General features: G+C 50.8%; 1 protein-coding gene across 18 annotated transcripts in view; it reads left to right on the top strand.

Moving 5' to 3' along the window:
- The window catches only part of CACNA1G (calcium voltage-gated channel subunit alpha1 G), a 140,763-nt gene that overhangs the window by 40,663 nt on the left and 80,860 nt on the right, over positions 1-19,240 (top strand). For all 18 annotated transcript variants that reach the window (XM_085077673.1, XM_085077672.1, XM_085077663.1 and 15 more), the window contains exons 2-7: positions 2,947-3,058; positions 3,544-3,677; positions 12,977-13,074; positions 14,998-15,157; positions 16,948-17,239; positions 17,730-17,822. In XM_085077673.1, the coding sequence (XP_084933799.1) occupies positions 2,947-3,058; positions 3,544-3,677; positions 12,977-13,074; positions 14,998-15,157; positions 16,948-17,239; positions 17,730-17,822 (889 nt within the window). The remainder of the gene's footprint in view (positions 1-2,946; positions 3,059-3,543; positions 3,678-12,976; positions 13,075-14,997; positions 15,158-16,947; positions 17,240-17,729; positions 17,823-19,240) is intronic.

The following is a 19,240-nucleotide window of genomic DNA, read 5'->3' as shown; positions in this document are numbered from 1 at the left end:
GTGGATGGGGTGATCACCTGCTGTGTGGGCATAAACCCCATTATTAATCCTTTTTCTTTTAAACATCAGCCCTGCTTAGCATGAGGAGGGAGCAGGAGCCTCAGGGAGAGCTCTGCTTTCAGTAAATATTTATCTCATACAGCGAGGGCTGTGGGCTGGGGTGACACTAGGGTGGTGGCAGTGCCACCACTGCCCCTCCCTTCAAGTGTTCTCCTCCTCCTCCTCACCTGAACTGCTGGCCAGGGACCAACACTTGTCTCTGGTGCTTCCCAAAGCCCCTTTGCCCCTTGCCTGCCTGCGCTGCAGCAGTGAGAGGCATTCAAAGAGGCACCTTCTGCTTTTGCTAATTGAAGAGTTTCCCTTTGTCAGCCTCTCGGCTCAAAGGAGGGTCGGTACAAAGCCATAGCCAGCAGCACTTTGTGTGCCTCAGAAAATCCCATTAGCAGAAGAAAGAGCTTGAAGTTTCATTCAGCTGGAAAAAAAAAAGAGGGCAAAAAAAAATTAAAATAACACCCCCCCCAGCCTTCTGATCTATCAGCTGCACATTAACATACTGCCCTTGGCACTGCCGGGGTGCCTGTCCTGGGAATATTTAATCAGGGTGAAGTGTTATATTGGACTGAAATGTATGTGCTCCTGGGAGCGATGTGCTGCTAAGTGGGTCTGCAGTTAAATTTGGGGAAAAAAAAACTCTGCTGTCAGCAAATAAACATCCCTCACAGTCCCTGGGTCCCCCTCCCTCCCCAGGCTTTTTTCCTGCCTGCAGATGTTTGTTCCTGCAAGGGGAGCTGGGGTGTGGGGAGGGGGAGGGCAGGATGGGATTGGGGGACCTTCCCCATTGCCAGGGTGGGCAGCATGGGCAGCCAAGGCTGGGCCAAGATAGGGGTGCTGACTTAAGGTACTGTGTCTTTGGGCAGCTGGGGACCCTCTGGGGAGTGCAGATGTGGTGCTGGTCCCCAGATCTCCCACCTGGCCACATCTGGTGCTGTGTGTGGCAGGCTGTGGCATCTTGGGGGCTGTGCATTCCTGGCTTCCCTCCACTTGCAACCAGTCCCTGGTGGCAGTGCCAGCACTCCAATGAGCACTGAGGGGCACCTGAGGCTTTGCAGACTGTGGCTTGCCAGGGAAGGACAGGGAGGATGTCTTTGGTGCCATCCTGGGCTCCTCCATTCCAGCCCCTGCTCATCCCTCTGTGCCAGACATGGGCTGTGGTGGGCTTGGCTCTGCTCAGCTGCCCTGGATGAGCATTAGGGCTGTGCTGGGTCCTGGACAGGGAGGAGATGAGATCAGAGTGGCTCCAAGCTGATGCCCACCATGGCTGTCTGCCCATCCCTGGTTGCCCAGGACTTTGCAGTCCCCAGACAGCATTGGGGTAAAAGCATCCCCAGCTGGGATGGAGTGTGTGGAGGAGATTCACACCCAGTGCAGGCTCTTGTCCACTACCATGGAAGAATTTGAATAGATCTTTACCCATCTGGGCAACTGTCCATCTGTCTCTGCAGGTTTTGACCCAACCAACCCGGCTGCCCTGGGACCTCCTTGCTTCCCTGCTGCATATTTGCACAGCCCATGCAGGAACACCCTCCTTCTGCCGCCTGTTTGGGATCTTACAGGGCGTTTTTTAATTCTTTATGTTCCCAAGGGCTTTGCAGGTCCTTGCTGGCAGAGCCCTGGTTCTGCTGAGGGATCTTCCCAGCCCCACAATTTGGGAAACACCTATGGATCCCCCCCAGCATCTACCCCCTGCGCTGGCTTCACGTCTGCCCTCACAGGACTATATTTAGGCTCAATATACCAGCCCATATCCCCAGCCTGACCCTTGGAATGTCTGTCCCCATATCCTGTCAACATTCCTCCCGATTAAAAGATCCAGATTGCCGAGGACCAAACCGTGACTCAGCCCCATGCGATTTCCCAGGAATTCGCCCAGGAAGGGTGGCAGGAGCTGGCAGCCCCAGCCCCGTGTGCCTGGCTGGGGAGGCACCTGCTGATTCATCCTCACCTTCCCCTTCCCCAGGCAGATAACGCTACAGCACAGGCTCCCCAACACCACCCGCTGCCGCGTTGCAGTGAAAGCCCTCGTCTGACAAGGGCCACGCTTATTTTCCTGGAGCATGGAAGCTGCTGCTGGCACCCCGGCAGGAGCATGGCCCTGCTGCCTGTGGGTTCTGGCAGTCGGCAGGGTGTTTTTCATGCTAGGCTGGAAGGTAACCCTAGCACCACAATGAACCAGTTCCTGGGTTTCCCATCTCTGTGCTCCAGGCAGCCTGGAAATGTCCCCAGAAGGATGCAGGAACTGGGTACCAGGTTTGAACCATCCCTGTGGGGATGTGCTGCAGCAGCACACTTTATTCTGCCCCAAAAGTGCATCCAACATCTGTCCCAGCAGCTCAGCTCTGTAGAAATTGTTCTGAGAGGCAGCAGGCAGGGTAGGTAATGGGCTCTGCTGGCCCTCACTTAAAAGCTTTTAGGCAGTTCATTAATGGTTTTGGCGGTCTTAATTTGGATTGGGAATGAAAGTTCAAGCAGTGGCTTCAGGGAAACGCCCCTGGGATAAGCTGTGACATGGTTGATAGAAATTGTAATGTTGTTAAAGTGCTTTTCTGTAAAACGCCAGGAGAGGAAATTAATGGTGTGGAGTTTTTCAGTTTTTTCCTAAAAGTTGATATTGCTCATTTAATTTAATGTTTTAATCCATCACATCAGCACTCAGCACTCTTGCCATGCAAACTTCCATTTTAGAGTGGTTTTCACATCAGCTGTAGCCACTGAAGGCAGCATGGGGAGAACACGTGCAGATATCTAAACATGCAAACCCAGACAGCACCTAATGTAGGGAAGCTGGCCTGCTCCTGCCCTTAAAGCCCAGGCAAACCTTTCCAGTTCAGCAGTGGCTACTTGTGGATGCTCCTCTGGGTCCGTTGCCTCCTTGACAGCTGTGTGCAGGTGGTTTGAGAGGGTCAGCATGCTGGTGATCCTGCTCAACTGCGTGACGCTGGGCATGTTCCACCCCTGCGAGGACATCGCCTGCGACTCGCCGCGCTGCAGGATCCTCCAGGTATGGCTCTGGTGCTGCTGGGGGCTCAACAGCAGCCTCTGGTTGATGTGGAGAGGGAAGGACTGAGCTGGCTCCAGCCGTGGTGGCCTTGTGTCCCAGGATGGCAGTGCTGTCTGTGCTGTCAGCACTTGGAAAATACTGATTTGGTGCTCGGATGAGAACACTCAGCACCATCAGGCAAAGCCCTTGCCAGGCTGTTCCAGCTCCAGCATAGCTCAGCCTTTCTTGGTGTGCCTGGGGAGGGTCAACCAACTAGTGGACAGTGAAAGCAGAGCCCAAAATATACTTATCCCATTATCTTGGCACTGTGGGTGCTGTTGGGCCATCCGGGGTGGGAAGACACAGGGCTGCTCCCAGTGCAGCTTCTTCCCAGGGATTTAGCTCTTGGCGGTGCAAGAGGAGACCATGCTGGACTCAGGTCTCCTAATTCCCTCCCCTGGTGCAAGTGTGCAGGAGCATCCCTCCTCCCTCCCTTTCTTTTGCAGAGCTTTGACGACTTTATCTTTGCCTTCTTTGCTGTGGAAATGATCGTCAAAATGATTGCGCTGGGGATTTTTGGCAAGAAATGCTACCTGGGAGACACGTGGAACCGCCTGGACTTCTTCATCGTCATTGCAGGGTGAGTCTGGGGTGGCAGTGCCCCTCTTCCTGTGTCTCTCTGCTGTTATTGATGGCTCAGCTGGCCAAGCACTGGGTTTGGGAGAGCAGCTGAAGGCTGGGGGCTGGCGGGGTGTTGGTGCCACTGCTGGTGTCCATCCCAGCTTCCCAGCAGGAATCATTCCCGAGCTGCAGCCACCCTTCTGGTGCTCTCAGCAGCCTGAAGGAGATGCTCAGCTCACGGAGGGAGCAGGGCAGGGTGACAAAAGCTGTTTGTGGTGGATTTTGACCAGCCCATGCCCTGGGGCTCCTGGCTGGGTGCTGGGCTTGGCTCTCCTCCCTCCAGCCCAGCAGAGGTTTCAGTTTCCATGGCTGGAGTGGGCTGTAGGGAGCACGAGGGCTGTGCCAGGAAGGATCATTGACTGAAACATGCACGATTGCCCTCATTATGGTACCTTTTCTTCTGGAGGGAAAGCGACCAAGTTCGCCTTTCTGAGTGTTTTCCTTTCAGAGGCACCTGGTTTGAATTAAGGGCTCTTCCAGCACCCGAGAGTCTCCTGGCTGAGGCTGGAAATCCACATGAAAAGTCCTTGGCCACCAGCCAGTGAGCTGAATTTCTTTGACACACGAATCTCTTGCTGGCCCTCACCTCCCCTCCCTGCCTCAGGAGCCCCAAGACCTTTGGGAAAACAATGGGTTTTTTCCTCCTTTGATAGAGCTAGGGATCAAATTTACTAGATTTTCCTGGAAAGAAACAGGGCCCCCTCCCAGCTTGTTTGCCTGGCATGGGTTTGCTGTGCCCCAAGAAGGGGCAACACCTTGGTGAGTTTTGCTTGGCCCCATTGCTGGCCCCATTGCTGGCCTCACAGGGACATGGCACACACCTCTGCTAGTCAGTTGAGACATGCAAAAAAGAGCTGCCAGCTCTCCCAGGGCATCCTTGGCTTGAAAAAATCATTGCTGCAGAGATGAAAAAAAGCAGTGAGCTTCAGGCCCAGACTGGGGGTGGAGATGGAGGGTAGAAAGGCCAGGAGCTGTAATTGTCCCCATCAGCCTGTTTTCTGCAGGAGATCACAATGTCCTGCTTTCCAGCCCCACCAGCCTCTAGCTCCTCAGTTTAGGAGAAGGCTCAGCTGAAGTCTGAGCAATGTCAGGGACAGCAGTGATGGGATGTTGGACAAGAGGGGACCGCAGGTCCAGTCAGGTCTGGTAGGGTTGTAGACACCTGCAGCACAGCCAAGGGCTGGAGCATGCTAAGCCACCTTTATTTCTTCTAGTTTATTATGTCTTAAAAGCCTTTGGAGCCAGACTTATCCCTGATATGCTTCTGTGGGGACCACACTGTGATAGGACCTCCCTCCAGAGGGATGTCAGCAGCGACCATCCTCATTCCTATGAGGAAAATATCACTTCTCTTTGCTTAAACTAACAAATCTCTGCCCACCTGCTGTACCTGGCCTGGTGTTTGGGTGTGTGAGAGCTGCCTCCTTCCTGAAAAGAGCCAGATCAGGGCACAGATCCTCCCCTGCAGCAGCTGCCCTCCCATCCCTGACGTGCAGAGACTTTTTTTTTGCTGCAGAGGTTTTTTGCAGCCTGGCAGCCTGACCCTCTCGTGCCTCCTGCCAGCTCAGCTTTGCCTCTTGCTAAGTGATGGCTCTTTCCTTCATGTGCATGAACTGCTCCCATCTGGGTCCCGTCAAAACCAATTCGGCTGGCGAAGGATCGAACTGGATTGAAACACAAAGCAGAGCCTCTCCTCCCCCAGAGCTAGCTTTCTCTGCTCCCTTTTGTGCCCTTGTGCTCTCCTCCAATCCTAGCCCATCCATCCTGGAGTGCTGCATCCTGCTCAGAGAGTTGCTGTGATCTTGGAAAGCCAGGGAAAGCCAAAGGGGCTGCAGGAATGGGCAGGAATGGGCTACTGGTGGAGCTGAGGAAAAAATAAGGACTCAAGCCCCAAGTAGACTTAAGATATAGGTAAAAACACTGTAAGGGATAAGGGATAAAAGTGTTTCAGGGTCAAACCCTAACCAGACAGAGGGAAATTCCTCAGGTTGCTCTTAGTGTAGCTCTTTGGTTCCCAGACAGGGCAAATTACCTGACAGTGCTCACAGCAGAGCACAGGAGCAAGGGATGAGCTGAGCTCTCTGTGGAGGAGTCCTGCATCTGATCAGGTGTCAGGAAAGAGGCCAGAGCCAAACTGGGGCCCTGGAGAGTGTGTGCCAGGGCAATCCTCAAAACCCAGCTGTGTTTGCTTAGATACCAGATAAAGCAAGTAATGTTTTTATGTCAGTCTCATGTAAGGGCCTCAACCAGGTTCCCCTGTGAAATGCCAGGGGAGGAGGCTGAGGTTTCCTTGTGGCCCTGCTGACCACAATGAAGCAACTCTGTTTCTGCCTTCACATTTTTTCTCTTCCCTTTATGCACAAGGCATGGGAGGAGGGAAGCAGCAGCAGAGTGTGAGCTCCTCAGAGCCCAGCAGGATTCTGGGCTGCTGCTCTCCTGATTTTCCTGCCACTTCCCTTCCCATGGGCTGCTGAAAGTGATGTCAGGGGAGAGAATAAGCAGCAAACCATGTCTGTGGGGCATCAGGTGGGGAAAGCAAGCCATGCTGGGGCTGTACACTCCCATGGGCACAGAATCCACAGAAATCCTTCCCAGCCACCAGTCTAGAACAAACTTCAATATGCCTCCCAAAAAAACCTGTAGCATTTCATCCTCCCCATTCTTTGAGAACTTTCTAGACCTGACAGAGGTTATCATTGTGGAGAAGCCTTTTTGTGTGTTTTTGCCCCAAATCTGCCTCTTGGAGGGCTGGGAGAGCCTCTTGGATGCTGTCCTTGCTCCTGCTGGCCACTTCCTTGGGATGCCATTAAGTGCTTCTCAGCTCTGTTAAACTGTCCAGACCAATCTCATGAGCTCATGGAGAGTAAATGACTTCTTTGTGACAATGTAATGCAATTAGTGCTAATTGTAGAGTGTGTAATGTCTGCAACACATCTCTGTAATTACAGTAAAACTTGCCGGAGATGAGAATAGTGCTGTATTATCAAAACTCTGCTTGGTGAAACACGGCTTTGGCTGTAGGTTACGGAGCTGCGTGGGGAAAAAGGGGAGGAAAAAGAAAGTGATGAATGGCATAATTATGTTGCATTATTTTTAGAGGAGGGGATTTGGGGAGTTTGCCTGCAGGAGAACACTTTGAAGGTTAGCAGACATTGCAATCAGCTCTTGCCCTCCAAAGTGGATTCGATATGATTTCGACCTCTCCCAGCATAAGACACAGCTGTACTGAGGATGGATGCTTGTTTACATCCCAAAATATGTGGAGTGGTTTCAGTTTAATGCTGACTGCCAGAGCTGTGGGATGGAGATGTGGCCTGACTTGGTGTCTCCCTGGCCACTGCAGCATCTGCTCTCCTCCCTGTAGGGCGCAGGGACTCTTTGCTAAGTCCATGGGAAGAGCCACAGATTTGAGATCTCCCTCCTGCTCAGCTGGACCAGCAGCAGCCCCACACTTTACTGCAGTCCCAGCAGCTTGCAGGACAACAACTCGTTCTGTCTTTGTTCAGATAAGGACTTCCCTGAACCTCCACATCCATGTGGATTGGATTGGGCTTTAAGCCATCCTCATCAAAAAACCCCATGGTGTGATTTGGAGTTATCCTGCACAGGGCCAGGAGCAAGACTTTGATCTTCGTGGTTCCCTTCCAGCTCAGGAGATTTTATGTTTCTATTGTATGATTCTAACCCCAAAACAACAAAAATCCCTGATGGTTTATTGTTTTCCCGTGAGAGAGCTTTACACCAGGGGATAATTTGGTGCTGTAAGAGCTCACAGGGTTCCTCTCTGCCTTCCCATGCCCACGTTGTGCTTCCCACCGAGCAGGGCTGTGCATCATCCCCTGCTTGAGCTGGGTGGGTCTGTGGTTACTCCGGGCTCAGTCAGTTCTTTGGCCAAGGCTGCAGAATCCTGTTTTGTGATTTGCTCATTGTAATGGTAACAAGCCTCTTCAAAGACTTTGCAGGAAAGTGAAACACTTCTGGAATATTTTGCTTGCTATTGAAGAGGAGCTGGGGCTGGAGGTGGTTGGCAGGCTGCTTTATTCAGGAACAGACACCACTTCTCTCTCTCTTTGCTTCCTGAACGTTTCTAATGTTTGTTATGATTTTTTTCTCCCTCCGTTGAAGGCTGTATTAAACAGCGAGCTCCGCTGAAGCCTTCATAAACAACCTTTAGGGATGTCTTTCTCCCTCCCGGTTTTGAGGGCTGAATTTCAGGGATGAAACAGCCTGCAGGAAGGCCTGTCGTGTTCACAGGTGACAGGAGAGAAAGGGATGCTGCAGCCCCCACTCCATCCCTGCTCCATCTAAACCTTGACGGGGCCTGGAAAGCTCTTTAGCTCAGAAATTAGAATGAGGGCTATGGTGCCAGAAGGGTGTCTGAGGGGAGCTGTGATCCCATGGCTGCAGCAGGCAGAGCAAGATTCCTGCTGGGTGCTCTGGGTGAAGCTTCCAGCATGTGGCCTTCACCCCACAGTGCCAGATTGCTCACAGGCAGGCAGGATTCCTCTGAAGGGCATTTTAGCTGCACGAGGCTGATCAAGGGCTGTTTCACCCCCTGGTTCAGACACAGAGAAGAAAGAGCTGCTGTGGGATTGCCTACAGGAGCCCCTGCTGCAGCCTCCTGCTGCTCTTCCCCCATATATTAATCTCTTCATCCCTTAAAAACATAAAGCTAACAGGGAGACAGGATGAATGTTGCTTTTTCATCCCCTCTCACCCGAGCAGCAGCACGTGGGGATGTGACAGCAGTGCCCTCTGTGCTGCCTGGGCACCCCGAGTGAGCACAGGGGGTAATTGCCCGTGTAAGAGGCTGATTTGCACACACAATTACCCAATGTGCAGCCACAGCCACAGCTCCTGTGGGCCGCAGGGAAAGCTGCACCAAACCTGCTCCTAGGAGCCTGGCCCTCTCCTGGGCTTTCCAGGTTGTGTGTGAGTGTCCTGGAAACTGGGAGCCTCCTCCACGGCCCCGCTGCCTCCTGACTAATCCCAAATTAGGTGCTTTGTGCTCTGAGCAGAGGTGCCAGAACAACATCAAGCCAATTCTTGTCATCACAAACCTCCAGAAATTCGATATCTGGGGCTGAGCTGTGCAATTTAATGTTTTAAGATACTTTTGGGTGGTTAAAGGGCTGCCAAGACCTGGGCACTGACGAAATCCGTGGCTGTAGATGCTCTGTGCTGCCTTCCCACAGCATTCAGAGCAGAGCATCCCGAGCAAGCTGCATCCCTGACTCACAGGAACCTGCTGGGTAAAAGAAAGCCCTCAGCACTCTCCCTCGCAGATGAGCTGACTCAAATCCACCTGTGAAAAGCCTGGGGTTTTGGGTTTTTTTGGGTTTTTTTAAGTTTCAGGAATTTAAAAAAGGTAATTCTTTAGTTTCTTTCAGTTCTTCAGCTGAACTTGCTGCTGCTTCAAAAGCCTCATTAGTCAAGTGTCCTGGCTGGGACACACGGTGCAGCCAGCTCCAGCAGGCTGCAGGGATCATGCTCTCCGTGTACCATTCTTTTTCTTCTGTTCAGCTTGATTGAAATGAGTATTTTTAAAATTAAGCAACACCCACGAATGCAGTGAGACTCGCGAGGCTCCAAACGCAGCCCCTGAGTGAAAGCAGAGCACAGCCAAGCTGGCGAGAGCTGGGGGGAAATTTCATTCCAGCTTTCTGAACATACAACACCGCCTAAATAATTTCCCCTTGTCTTTTCCAGCACCGATGGCTTAATATCACCCACTGATGGCTGTGCTTTGTAGATAAAGGGTGTCTCTGTGCCCAGTTTTGGAAGCATTTTTAATGCTGAATAAATCTCAGCCTATCTCTCGCCGGCAGTGCAGGGCTCTGAGTGTGCAGGGGGTGGGCAGCTCTCGGGGGTGGCCCTGCCTGCAGCCACTGCTGCTTTGTCACCGGTTCCTCGTGTGACCTCGGCACATCCCCTGGCTGTGTAGCATCCCCAGCACTCAGCTGTGCAAGGGGAGAGCTCAAGCTTTCCTCAGCACAAACTCCCTGGGTGGGAGTTTTCACACCATCTCCTGCTTCCCGAGCAGGAGTGATCCTGGGGATGGGAGCAGAATCAGGGTGCTTCAGAGAAGAGATGCTGGCTAAGTGTGGGAAGGACTTTGCTGGAATTTCTGAGCTCTGTTGGAGGCTCTCTGCGTAAGCAGAGCCCCTTGAATTCTTCCTGTGATGCCCTGAGCATCACTTCTGAAAGTCCTTTGCCTCAGGGTTGCTGCCTGGCACATTGCACTCAGGAAATCCTTCCCGGTGCTTTGGGTTTCACATGAGACAAACCACAGCATGCTCCAGCTCACTGTCTCCAGGCAGAATAGGAATGAATTTCACCTGCCTGGTCCATCCTGAGCCATCCCTTGTGCCTGTCTGCTGAGCCCTGGGAGTTTTCTTGCTTGGAGAAGCATTTGCCAAAGGTTTGCATCAGCTCCTTCTCTACATCCCACCACCAGCCCGTTGTACGTCTGGCTTTGCAGATGCTCCACTTTTATTCTTAGAAATTCCTAAATATTTCCGCTTTCCTTCTGAATAACTCCAGCGATCGGGGGCTGCTGATCACTCTGACGAGCTGTGAATCCATCCTATTTAATGCTGAGTTTCTCTCTGAGCCTCTAACTTGGCTGGGCACCAGGTCGGTGGCAGTGGCGCTGACAGGCATCGCGCCTTCCCCTCTGAGCAGAGATGACATTTGAATTGAAGCTTCATCAGGAGCCTTTTACACTGCAGATTTCCTATGCATAAATGCTATATATGCTGGTAAATGTACCTGTCACCTCACCAGCTGGTGACATCCTGACATTTGCTCTCCCTGGGTATCTTCCCTTGCCAGGGATGTGGATTGATTCTTCCCGTGCTTCCCCTTGCCTTGGGAAGTGACCTTAGAGCTGGGGACTCGTGGTGTTCTCACTGGACTTGCTCTTTAGTGGCTGAGCTTTACTGACATTTTTTCTCCAATACTGGGTTCTCTCAAGACACTTGAGCTGTTGGTTACCAGCAAGGTGTGGACGCTGTAGTTTCTGTGTCTGGGGCTGAGCTTGGCAGTGCTGTAACACTGCAGTGTCCAGCAACAGAGGCAGGAGAGCACCTTCTTGACCTTGGTCTTGGTGTTCAAGTGTTTGCTCAAGTCTCTGGGTTGCTGTTTGGCTTGTTCCTTTAAATCTGGCATGATAATTGTTCTTTAATAAGTTAAATCAAAATGCATTTTGCAGCACGTCCTTTACAGCTTACAAGCACTCGCATCTCTGGGAGTGCGTCTGGAGCTGTCATTAATCAGAAAATGATTTGTCTTGGTGCAAGTAACCATGTGCTGCTCTGAATTTTGCTGGCAGCCTCTGTTTTAATAATGGATGAAAGAAAAGCTGTATGTTTGATATGGGCTTTTTACCTGAATATTGCCAACCATACAGAAATGTTTTTGAATGGTGAGTGAAACTTGGAAACTGTGGAAGGCAGGGAAATCACTGCTCCTCTCCTCACCTTAGCCAAGGCTTGCCCAATGCAGGGAGTCCTCTGAACTGAGGAAGGGGCTGGTTTTCTACCCCCAGGCCAGGTGGGATTTCATGGAAATGCTGCCTTCCTCTCTGGTCAGAGGCTGACAACAAACCCCTACCATCCACATGTGCCTGTCCAACCTCCATCTGCTCAGACTGTCCCATGGCTGTGGGGTCAGCTAAACAGAGAGGGATATGCTGAGATTATTTTAATCTTAGACATGGTTTGTCATCATTTTTCTCATTAGAGTCTATCAGGTAAAGTCTCACTATGCTACACATGGAGTCATTTACATGGGGGCTGAAAGGGAAGTCTTCTCACCTGCTGGAGGCCAGGAGGGAGGAGAGTGGGTTTGGCTGATCCAGCAAGAGCAAAAGCCTCCAGAGTGCTGCAGCCATGAGAAACCCAGCACAGGGTTTGGATCCTGTGGGATTTGCAGCAGGGAGGGAGGGGACAGCACTGATGCCTTCATGCAAGGAGCCACCAAAGCCTCCTCCAGAATCTTGATGCCTAATCAGGTGAGATTAATTCAGGCCAGGGCAAGAGGGAGGAAGGTTGTGACTGAGAAACAGAGAGCCTGTCTGTGAGATGGGGCTGGAAGAACTTGATTTGTTTGACTTTGCAAAATCAAGGCTGAGAGGAGATGTGATTTGTCCTCTGTAAATACATGGGTGGGTAAACATCAGGGACAAATAACAGCTAGAGAAGCTACTTAAAAAGACGGTGCTGCCATAAGAACGAATGGATATGAGCTTGTCCTGAATAAATTCAGGCTGGAAGTTAGGCTTCTAGCCATTGGAGTCGGAGGGAGGGAACCACCCAGCTTGTTTGGAGATGGAACTTGATAATTTTCGGAAGAGATTAATATCCTGTGGTTGCCGGTGGCAGTGGGAGCCTGGCTGTGTGGGGAGCCTTGGGCTTGTCTTCCTTTCCTTTCCTTGGCTCTGCCTCCTCAAGAATATTCTGGGCAGAGCTCTTGGATCTTCCCACAGCCAGAGAGCAAAGTCCTGGAGGTGTCATGACTGATGGCTCTGCTGTGCTTGAACAAAGGATGAGGAGAGTGAGAGGTGCTGGGGTACCCCAGGGACTTGCAGCCTCCAGGTGCATCCTAAGCCCTGTGAAGGTTCCCCTCCATGTCCTGAGCTGTGAAATAACCATGTCACACACTGGGGGAACTGGGAGGTTCCTTGGTCCATGTTTGCCCCATTTTTTTCCTACAAGTGTCACCAGTTTTGGTCCCACCTGCTGAGGATCTGTGCTGGGCAGAGGTAGCAGAGCTCAGACAAGTGCTCCTTGTCCTCAGTGTCCTGTGCTGCTCATCTCCTGTGCCCCATGGAATGGTCTGCACCAGGAGATGCTCTACTTTCTTTCAGGATTGTGGTGGTGCTCAGCACAACAAACTCAGATTCATCAGAGTATCCCTAAAATTGTTAAAATGAGGGCTGTGTCTGGAAATTTCCCCTCTGGAACTTGCAGGGACTTTCAGAAGCTTCTGCCTGGCCCTGTGCAAAAACAGTAACCAAAGCAGATGAGAGATCTGTGGCTGTGTGAGCTGGTGGATCACATTCCCCCTCATTGACTTTATCCTGATACGCAAACAACCCTTAATTAATTCCTCTGGCAAACTTTCCTGATGGGAGAGATGCAGTAACAAGTCCCTCTGCGAGTGGTTGGCATTTAATGTTTGCTTTATAATGTTTGATAATCTAACATTTCTCCACCGGATCCGTGACGCTGCTCCCTGTTTTTGTGTCTTTCTCAGGATGCTGGAGTATTCCCTGGACCTGCAGAACGTCAGCTTCTCAGCCGTCCGCACTGTCCGAGTCCTGCGGCCACTCAGGGCCATTAACAGGGTCCCCAGTAAGTCAGATCCGAATTTCTCCCTGTTGGGGTTAGTTCTCTGGATCTGTGCCCCAGAGATGGAAGGGCAAACACAAATGGCTCAGTCTGACATGGCAGCTCAAAGGTTCACCCAAGCCTGGCAGTGCTGGGTGCTGCCACCACTCTCTGGGTTCCTTTTGATGGCTGTGGCATCAGAGATGAGGCACTAAGTTATCCAGGGCTGTCTGCAGACCCTTTCCTTTCTCATCTGGGGAGGCTGCTGAAGGGATGCAGGTGATAGGGACTGACTGAGCCAACAGCCTTTGCCAGGCTGTGCAGGCAGAGGGGTCTGAGCCGTGCTGCTCCCACCCTCCCTGGGATACTCCATCCTCCCCTGGAGGGATTGGGGTGAGGAGATCTCATTGTGCCTGGAGAGAGCCCCTGGGAGGTGCTGAGCACCCCAGATCTGATCCACACAGCTCAAACCCCCAGCATCTCCAAAGCAGACCTGGGTGGGATGGCTGGTGGCTCTTAAGCCCTGATTTATTAGGACCTCAGCCTCCCTTTAAGCAGCAGTGAGTGGCATTGCCTGCTCCTGAGGCAGCCCAGCCCCAGATGGCACTGGGCATCACAAACCCTCCCTCTGCCCCATGCTGGGCAAATCCCAGTGCTCTGTGAGAGACACCAAGCTTCATCCCACTCGGAGGCTGTAGGGATCAGATATGTTAACTGCAAGTACAACTGCACCAGAAGCATCCTTTTCCTGGTCCTACAATCCTGGTCATCAAATCCAGTATTGTTTTAGCCAAATTAAATCCAAGTCTGCATTCCGCTATCTGAACTGGCCCAATGCCTTGATGAGAACTAATCAGCTTCAGTTCTCTCTGCTGATGCTGGAAGTGCCTGGGATCTATTTATTTTCCTGCTCCTGACTCTTGAACTTAATCTGGCTTTGCTGCTGATGTTTCAATCATTACAGAAGCTTCAGAATCCTGTTTGCAATGCGTTTTTTTTTTTTTATCCCCAGTGCTGAACTGGTGGATAGCTGAATTTATCCACCACTGTCTAACTGGGGATGTAATTCACTTAATGTGTTTTGAAATCCTGGGTAATTTATCTTTTCTCTGCAGCGTAGTTACAGTGGGATAGAAATGCAAGGTGGGAAAAATAAAAAATGAGCTTTGTATGATGATCAATGCAATAACCACAGAAAGTAATTTTAGTTAATTAGGAGTTGACAGAAGGTGGTTGTTCCCCCGTAAAGGAGTAGAAGAAAACCTCTGATAGAGGAGATGACAGCATCAAGATAAAAGAAAAAATCTTCCTGAAGTATCAAAGTAAAGGGTGCAACAGTAAAGCTTTCTTTACATAAAAGTCAATATAAGCAAGTGAGAGAATGCAGAACATGGGGAAAGATGGAGAGTGAGAGATGAGCAGAATATCACACAGATGTCAGATGAAATCAATTTTTTGTGTGTAAATGTCAAGTTGAAGTCACCATCAATTTGTCTTTGTTACAGAACTGGTTGTTCCTGAACTTGTGAGAATTAACTGCCAGAGAGAGTCCTGTATTTTAAAGAAGAGAGGGCATTTAGGGTAGATGAGGGGAGATAGGGAGGGAAGGGAATTTTGAAATACACTGAGTGGAAAAAGAAATACAATTGAGCAAACAAGGATGCCAGAATTTAGTCTCAGGGAAGAAAGGAAACAACTGCTAGAAAACTTTGTAGAAGAGGACTTGAGAAGCAGGGAAGGTAGATCTGGTGTCCAGGAGCAAGGCACAGATGGAGGGGGCTGTTCCAGGGGCTTTGGGGGGAAGCCAAAGGGGATGGGAAGCTGTGAGTGTTCACAAGCCACATGTGGGTGATGAGGATAGAAGGAAAAGTATCAGTGGGAGGAAAAGGTCAGGAGGACATGGCTGGAATAAGAAGATTCAACATGAACTCTTCCTCTTTGCCTCAGGTATGCGCATCCTGGTGACGCTGCTTTTGGACACGCTGCCCATGCTGGGGAACGTCCTCCTCCTCTGCTTCTTTGTCTTCTTCATCTTTGGCATTGTGGGAGTCCAGCTGTGGGCAGGTTTGCTCAGGAACCGCTGCTTCCTCCCTGAGAACTTCAGCATGTGAGTCTGTGTGGGCAGCACTGGTGTCACCCCAGCCTGGGGGAGTCTGTCCCTCCAGGAGACAAGGATGTCCTCCAGGAAAAAGCCCTTCTCTTCTGCTCCCTGCTCCTAAATGCCACCACAGCCCCTGCTTGGGCACACACAGTGGGAACAGCGAGCTGTGACAATTTGCATTTGCATTTGCAGGCTGTCCTTAATGCTCAGCTGGCACTTGGGAACCTGTCTGATTGATAAACACCTCCAAAAAAACCCACTGAGAATGGGAGTTCAGGCTTTCTAAATTCAGCATATCATTAATGTGTGACCTTTTCCATGTGGAGATGCTCAGGTCTGCATCTCCTTCAGTGGCTGCAGGTGTTTATTGACAAAACTTTTGTAGTCCCACCTAAGCCCCAGGGAAAGCTGGTGGAACTACCATGCACTTTTGATGCTAGGTGCTTTTCAGCCTCAGAGCAAGAGATAGCCCCTATCCCAAAGCATTAATTTTCACAGATCTCTGGATTTTAAGGCCAAAAGGACTATTGTGATCAGTTTTCTGGCCAGATGTAGCACTGTCTGGACAGTGGTTGAAATATCTGGTAGCTGACAGCCTCTTTCAGGTTTCCATGTCTGTTCTACCTGCCTGCTTTTCCCCACCACCTCCATCCCTTAAAATGCTTGGAGAAGGGCAGGTGACAGCAAACCCTTGATGGCTCTGCCAAGCTCTGGCATCCTCATCACCTTTCAGTGGATTGCTGACTCTCCAGGGTTGATCTGGCTGGATTCACACCTGGGTGGAGGAATCCTACAAGCCCAAAGCCTCTTTCCTGCACACAGCAGGACCACATTGCTGCTGCTGCTGTGGCCAAGCTGGCATGAGGCACCTTCCAGCCTCTCCCACCCAGCTCCTAATCAACTCCCACCGCTCTTTAGGGAGTGCCCTCCAAGGGTGGTCACAAGAGTCATTACCAGGACAAGTCCCTGTTAAATAAATGTCAGCAGAGCAGGGGGACAGCTTCACCACGGAGCAAATCCAATAGAGCCACAGGTTTGGGTGCTGTTTAATTGAGCCAGAATTCCAGGGGTTTAGATAGGCTTTGAAGGGTATTACAGGCAATTCTGCAGGAATTAACCGGGCTGAACTAGGCTTAAAAATATCTTTGCAAGCTTTAGTGGGAGTCCTGGCAGCATTAAGGAGATAGTGTGTGCAGAGCAAGGAGCCAGTTTCTGGCTGGCCATGGGTTGTTTCATCACCCTGAAGAGTATTTTTGCCTGGTTTGCTGTGGTAAGGCCACCCTCGGAGGGAATTTAGAGCTTATCTGTGGGCTGAACTGACACGGTGAAATGCAGATGAAGGCCCTGTCTCTGATTTTTAGGAATTTTGGGAGGTCCTTGTAGATAGAATCTTCCTAAACAATTCTCAGCATCTCCAGAAGGACAGGAGATACAGAAGCTTAAACTGACTGATTTCCATCTTACTGCAGCAAAGACATTTCAGAGAAGCCTTGTCAGGCTCAATCCTGCTCTTAGTCTCCTAAAGTCAAAGCCAGACTCCTTCCAGGTGGAGTAACTCTTAACGATGCCATCAGAGGGGTTACCAAGGGGCTGAGTGCACTGCCTCAGTTTCTCAGAACCCAGTTAGGGACACCACCTCCCACTGTGGGGCTGCAGAAACTCCAGGGTGATTCCTTCTTTAAAATACATCTTTAAGATCTAGCAAAGTAGATATCAGACTGTGCTGCTACAGCTGTCTCCTTGCCAGATTGCCTTCAATCAGTGTGCAAACCCCAGCCCTGTGTGGACTCTTTCAGCCCCTACACGGTGGATTTGGAGAGGTACTACCAGACAGAGAATGAGGATGAAAACCCCTTTATCTGCTCCCAGCCCCGGGAGAACGGCATGCGCTACTGCAGGAGCATCCCGACACGGAGGGAGGAGGGTCTGGAGTGCACCCTGGATTATTATTCCTACAATGACACCACCAACACATCCTGTGTGAACTGGAACCAGTACTACACCAACTGCTCTGCTGGGGAGCACAACCCCTTCAAGGGAGCCATCAACTTCGACAACATTGGCTACGCCTGGATTGCCATATTCCAGGTGAGCCCTGTGTGCCACACAGACACCTTGTGACAACAAGGTGGGCAAACAGCAGGTCCTGCCCCCAGCATGTTCCCAGGGGCTTTGTGATTGCACACCTGGGGGCTGTTTTGCACCAGTGAGCACTTCTATAGTAGAGCTCAAACTGTTAGGGATACAGTTTGATGCCTGTTTTGAGAATGTCTCTGTGGACAAAACCCTGTGTGTGTGCAGTCAGACGATGCTGGTGTGGGGCAGAGCCTATAGACTGCTCTTCTCTCTGCAAAATGCAGTGGTGGTCCTTAATTCCAGGTGGAAAAGGGCTGGATTCAGCCTGGGCAGCTGTAAATGTGGCTGTTGGCATTGGGAGGAGCAGGATTTGGCTCCTCATCTTCTTGCACCAAGACCAATTGTGGGGTGTCAGAAATGACCCAGCCAGAAGAAACACTGCCTGTGCACTTTGTTGGAACTGAGCCTTGAGGGGTTTGTTTTCCCTTCCTGTCTCCACCAGGTCATCACACTGGAAGGCTGGGTGGACATCATGTACTTCGTCATGGATGCACACTCCTTCTACAACTTCATCTACTTCATCCTCCTGATCATTGTGAGTGGCCTTAGGGGAGCAGGGGGCTTCCTCCTGGCATTTGGAGAGAGCAGAGTGGAGTGACCCAGAGGAACAGGGCAGAGGATGTAGTGATTATAAAAGCTGTGGTAGCAACCAGCCTGCTGGGAAAACGCAGCTTCCCTACGGAATTGTGCTGCAGCTGCATTTTGCTGCAGACATGAGGAAGGGAAGAAAGATGTGCTCAAGCTGTGGTACATACACTTCTGTTGCTGCTGCTGCTTCCACTACGTCTCTCCTTGTGCTCCAAGCTTCTCTCTTACTTACCACCTTGAATTTAGGTTTAAAAGTAGGCAAATCACACCTGGTCAGTTTTTGAGCACTGGAAGATGAAGGGACTGCCCAAAAGTTCCCCCATATTGAAGAATCCATCTGGCTGGGTCCTTGGTGCAGTGGGGATGTTTTGGGAAAACAGTCCCAAACTTCAGAGAGCACATTAAGAAAGGAGGGAAGAGATTACTGCCCACAGCCCACCCACACTTCACGGCATCATCTGAGACCACCCACAAAGGAGCCAACAAAGAGTTTCTGTGGGGTGGGCTCCATGATGGGCTTGATCTATGCAAGCAGAATTGTCTCCAGTGACTGGCTGAGCTCGTTGTCTAGACTCCCTTTATCGTCAAGGGAGAAAAATAGGTGCTTTAAGGGGGTGATTCATCTCCTCCGAAGGTAGACATCCAAAATAAATTAGATGCATTGCAGACTTGATGCGCCTATTTCTCTCTTGACTCTAAAGGATCATTAGGTGCCTCACTCAGATGTAGCTAAGTGAGATGAGTCCCTTTCTTGCTGTGCAATTGGTCTAAGTCCAGAAAAATAGCTGCACCTTGTCAGTTAGGTCATTGTGGGGATTTCTGCTCCTCATCACACCAGGACTCAAACCCTGACGAGAAAGTAGATGGTTGTTTAGTCCATGATGCTGTTTTCTTCTATTAGCTTCCCCAAGAGAGAAACAAACCCTTGCTCTCAGCATCCCCGAGATGACGAAGAGGAAGAGCAAGCAGTACTTTTCCAGATGCCGTGCGAGTGCCGTTAGCAGTGTGTGATAGCCCGTTAGCACGTCAGTAATTCCCTGTGATCCAGGCTGGGCTCTGCACAAGGCAGAACCTCATGAAACCCTGGTTGGAAAGAAAATCTCCAAGCTGTGGGTACAGGCTGCTGATGCCCTTGCGTAACAGTCACCCGCAAATCCCGTTAGCAGGGGAAAGGGATCTGCTCACAAGCTGCCCACACACTGCCAGAAAAAAAACCCGCTGCTATCAGGAAGGCTCAGTGCATTCATCGTAATGCCACTAATTGTGATAATTACAACCACTGTCTGCGAGAGAGAAAAACACCATCTTAAAAGAGCAAGAGCTTTTTGTCAAAATAATCTTCTCTCATCTTTGATCTCTGACGTC

This window comes from Lichenostomus cassidix, chromosome 18, assembly GCF_008360975.1.
Source record: "Lichenostomus cassidix isolate B80296 chromosome 18, HeHo_3.0, whole genome shotgun sequence".
In the NCBI taxonomy this organism is placed as follows: Eukaryota; Metazoa; Chordata; class Aves; order Passeriformes; family Meliphagidae; genus Lichenostomus; species Lichenostomus cassidix.
This window is presented reverse-complemented; position numbering and strand designations above follow the sequence as displayed.